At 56.3% G+C, this 4,198-nt stretch overlaps 1 protein-coding gene across 1 annotated transcript in view; it reads left to right on the top strand.

The window, feature by feature from the left end:
• Nucleotides 1-3,590, top strand: part of LOC113201714 (plasminogen) — a gene marked incomplete in the record, with an annotated part of 17,605 nt that extends 14,015 nt beyond the window's left edge. The window contains 3 exon segments of the mRNA XM_052270739.1: nucleotides 341-588; nucleotides 1,039-1,205; nucleotides 1,813-3,590. Coding sequence (XP_052126699.1) covers nucleotides 341-588; nucleotides 1,039-1,205; nucleotides 1,813-1,977 — 580 coding nt within the window.
• Nucleotides 3,591-4,198: the final 608 nt, after the last annotated feature.

Below are 4,198 nucleotides of genomic sequence, written 5' to 3'. Positions count from 1 at the left end.
GGGGGGGGGCAGCCGGAGGGACTGAGGTGGTTAACGAACTGGTGGCGCCGGGCACCGTTCCTCCCGCGACCGCGTCGGGGCTTAGCGCGTCCCCAGCGCAGAGCTCAGAGCTGTTACTCTCTTTTCTCCGCGGCTCTTGCTCCCCAAAAAGAACCACGACAAAAAGTGTAAAAAAATAAAAGTGTGGAGTGAAATCCACGGCTCATCGCTTGCCTCGACGCTCGCCTCGGGGACCCTTAATCATCACTCATTCGTTTTAGTAACTTGGGGGCCCTACCTACTACCTATGGGATGGACGGTCGCAAAATCTCATCCACGCGAACTGTTGCTTTGCTTGCAGGGGGCCGCCGACGCGAGTCCGCGTCGGCGCGCACAACCTGACTGAGGTCGACGGCGAGGAGCACGACGTAGTGCAGGTGACGGTGCACCCCCAGTACAGCACGCAGTCGCACTACAACGACCTGGCCGTGCTGCGCATCGGCCGGGTGCGATTCTCGGACCGCGTACAGCCAGCTTGCCTCTACACCAAGCCGCGGGCGCCCGACTCCAACATGGTGGCCACCGGCTGGGGCGTCACCGACATCGACCGTGAGTGCAAACCCGTTAAAGATTGTCTAGAACTCGGTCTAGAAGGACGTCCATTTATTATCAGATATATTCGCAGAACGACGAGAGCTAAGCGCCCGCGAGATTCGGAGTAGGCCAGCCCACACTACACGCGTGCAGAGCAGGCAAGATGTTGCCCATCTAACAGGCGCTCGGAGAGTTTGTAATGGCTGAACTTGCCAGTTTCGTTTCGGAGAAGGGCGGGCGTATACTTACTGGATGACTGCCTATGCCGGGGAATATGACAATCACTCCCACGCAAATAGAGACCCCAAAACACTCGCAGTAACATTTTGAAAATTTTTATAAAGTCTATAAAAGCTTTCTGAGTTTGTCGTATGCGTACGAGGCATGCCTTTTTAAAAAGTTTTTCAAAACTCTAGAGCTGTTTTTAATTTTTCTCAAATAAAAATATTCTCATTTTTCTTGCAGAGCTGGACCAGACCTCGGATGTGCTCATGAAGGCCGGTATGGACCAGGTGCCGCTCACGCGTTGCAACGCGTCCTTCAGCAAGCTGAAGTCTCGGCGGCTGGCGCGCGGGGTGCAGCCCGAGCAGCTGTGCGCGCGCGGCAGCAACGGCATCGCCGACACCTGCCTGGTGAGCGCCCCTCTAACCAAACCCCTGGGACTGAATTCACGAGGGGGTATTCACTTCCGTAATACCCTGTACACTCCACCTGGGTATTACTTGTAATGTAATACCGAAAAATAAAAAATGCTATAAACTGGCAAAATTTTGCGTATAATACCGGCGTAATACCCGGCAATACCACGTAATTCTGTGTAATACCGAGTACTCTGTACAAGTTTTATGGTAGTAAGTACCCCCTCGTGAATTCATGAGGAGCTTGCGCCCAGCATGATGATGGGTGTAGTTAAGCAAATCACATCTACTATATCTTTGTCTTAAAGTAGTCTTTAACTCAGGTTAAACCCCCACTAGTGCAAGTTCTGTTTACTGGGTAATAAACACAGGTAAACACCAAGGCATCCGGTGTTTAGAATCGTACAGTAGGGCTTCGGTACCCAGCGAGGTAGTCGAGAGAGCGGAGCAGGCCGTACGCTGCTACACAATGATGGTCCAACACTTGGGGCAGATGGGAGCCCCTGCCAGAGCCGGGGTATGCCACCACCCCAGCGCCCGTGGCCGACGGGCCGGCCCATCGCCCGGGCGCTTTGCATCACCATGCCTCCTCTGTCTCCAGGGCGACTCGGGCGGCCCGCTGCAGACGCTTGACCGCCCTATGGGGCTGTACTCCATCGTGGGCATCACGTCCTTCGGCCAGCTGTGCGGCGGTGTCGGCGTATACATCCGCGTGTCGGCCTACGTGGACTGGATCGAGAGCGTGGTCTGGCCAGACGCATCCTGACTAGCGGCGACGGGGCCTCGCGTCAGCGACGAGGACGCCGACGACGGCAGGTCCGTGCGGGCGACGACCGGAGCCGCCGCCGACGGCCCGGCCTGGGAGTGGCCGCAGGACGGCGACGACGACCGCCGCAGCTCGCCCCGGCCGAGGCCCCGGCCGCAGAGGCTCCAGGAAGAGGACGCAGCCTGGGTGTGGGGGGAGGATGACGGTCCCAGCCACAGCCAGCCAAGCAGGGGCCCGCCAGGGCCGCCGCCGAGGCGCCCGTCGCAGCCACAGGCGCCGCAGGTGGAGTGGGAGTGGAGGCGCACCACAGGCACCCGCCGGTCAAAGTGAGGGCCCTTCCGCCGCAGCCCGGCCCCCTCCCGGCCCGTCCCGGCCCCGGCGCGAGTCCGGCTGATTACTTTGATCGCTTTGTGGCGACGCCACCCGACGCGAACCCTCGCCGCCGCGGACTGAGGATCAAACAGGCGGGCGCTATTTCCTGCCTCGTCTCAAAGGCAACGTCTCACCCGGCGTTGCTAGTTGAGCACGATGGGAACTTCTGCAGCCCCCATCCCCCTCCTCGACTATCAGGATCTGTGCCGCAGCCGGGGCTCATGTCTGTGGGCGGGAGCCGCCCAGCAATTTGCCCTTGCGCCGGACGCACGGGAAAAAAAAGGATTAGCTGTCACAACTAATAGATTTGGTAATTTTGGTGTGGACAAGAAATTCGCTGTGAAAGCTTTAAGAGTTGTTTGCCGCCACAGACAAGAGTCAGTTGCCACAGCGAAGTGCTGTCGCTGCAGGAGCCGATCGGTTCATTCTGTCACCCAGGCCAAAATTTCCATGACCGTCCCTTTGGAATTCCATGGACACCATTGGCAAAGTCTGATGGGTATTGGCAGGTCTCCCATGGAAAGTCCATTTCCCCCCTGTGAGCCCATACTATCTGCCCGTGGGACTTATCTGCCCTCCTCCCATGAGAGTAGCAATCCCATGGGAAATCCCACTTCCCATGAAAATTCAAATGTAAGATCCTTTTCCCTTACTGTATCGACCTGAAATTTACAGTGCATCATCTAGGACGTGTTTAAGAAGGGCCATTTTAATTTTGTTAAAATCTGACTACTTTAATCTTCTATCTTTAAAACGGTTGCAGTTAGGCTAGCGTAACACCCAATGAGTTGTCAGAACGAACCGATTGGCTCCTGCAGCGACAGCTTCGCTGTTGCAACTAACTCTTTTCTGTGGCAACCAACTATTAGCTGCCACATCGAATTTGTGATAGCTATCCCAAAATTAGCAAATTTGTTAGTTGTAAAGACTAATTCTTTCTTTTTCCGTGCGCCAAGTATACGGCGTCAGAGTGGAGCAACATAGACGACAGCTTTAAACATTCCGGCAGCCTGGTGACTCTGCTGTGAGGGAGAGAATGATCGAAGGAGCAGCAGCCCGTGCAGCTTGGGCCGACGTACACGAGAGCTGTAGGCAGTGCGTTCCCTTCACTATCGCACCGCTCTCGTCTCGTCGCGCCCTTTGGACAATAGATGGTCACTGTACCCGTTGTTAATACTATAGTTAGGTATAATACTGTTGTTAGTGTTAGTTAATAAATGCCTGAACCCACCGTAAATATACTTTTGGTCCACTTCTGTATTCTGGCCTTGGTTTGCAAGAGACTGCCGGCTCAGGGAATCTATCGTTATCCAACCTTTCCTCGGCTGTACTCGGGATCCCCTCGCACAGCGGTTATCGGCACGGCCCGGTGCTCATGAGCATGCCCGGCTGTGATTGGCGTGCAAGGCGTTCACAGTTCGGTAATGAGCAACACGTGCAGAAATGACCCCTCGTCTCTCCGCTCGGCCTTGCCAAGGGCGCGCCCTCCTCTCTCGCGTCGCGTCGTCCTCAAGTCCCACCCCGCCACGTAACGTCGTTACATTCCTGATGAATTAAATCCACCCCCAACCCCCAACCCTCACCCTCAACACTCAAGCCCCCCCACCAGGCAGCCTCTGCGTAGCTTCAGGGACTGTGTTTACGGGGTGGAGTGCACCGGCGCGTGGCGTGGTGGGGCGGGGCGCCGCTGGCGGGGCGGGACAACTGACACCGACAAACACACACAAACGTACGCGGGTGCGCCCGCGCGCAATACGACGCTCAAACACGTGGCACGCAACGAACAAATAGTAACCGTATCATCCGGCTCCGCAGAGACAGAGAGAAGAGAGATGGACAGGAGAGAGAG

Source organism: Frankliniella occidentalis, unplaced genomic scaffold, assembly GCF_000697945.3.
Source record: "Frankliniella occidentalis isolate FOCC.00 unplaced genomic scaffold, Focc_3.1 Scaffold6, whole genome shotgun sequence".
Taxonomy (NCBI): domain Eukaryota; kingdom Metazoa; phylum Arthropoda; class Insecta; order Thysanoptera; family Thripidae; genus Frankliniella; species Frankliniella occidentalis.
The sequence above is the reverse complement of the archived record's forward strand: the minus strand, read 5'-3'. Positions and strand labels throughout refer to the sequence as shown.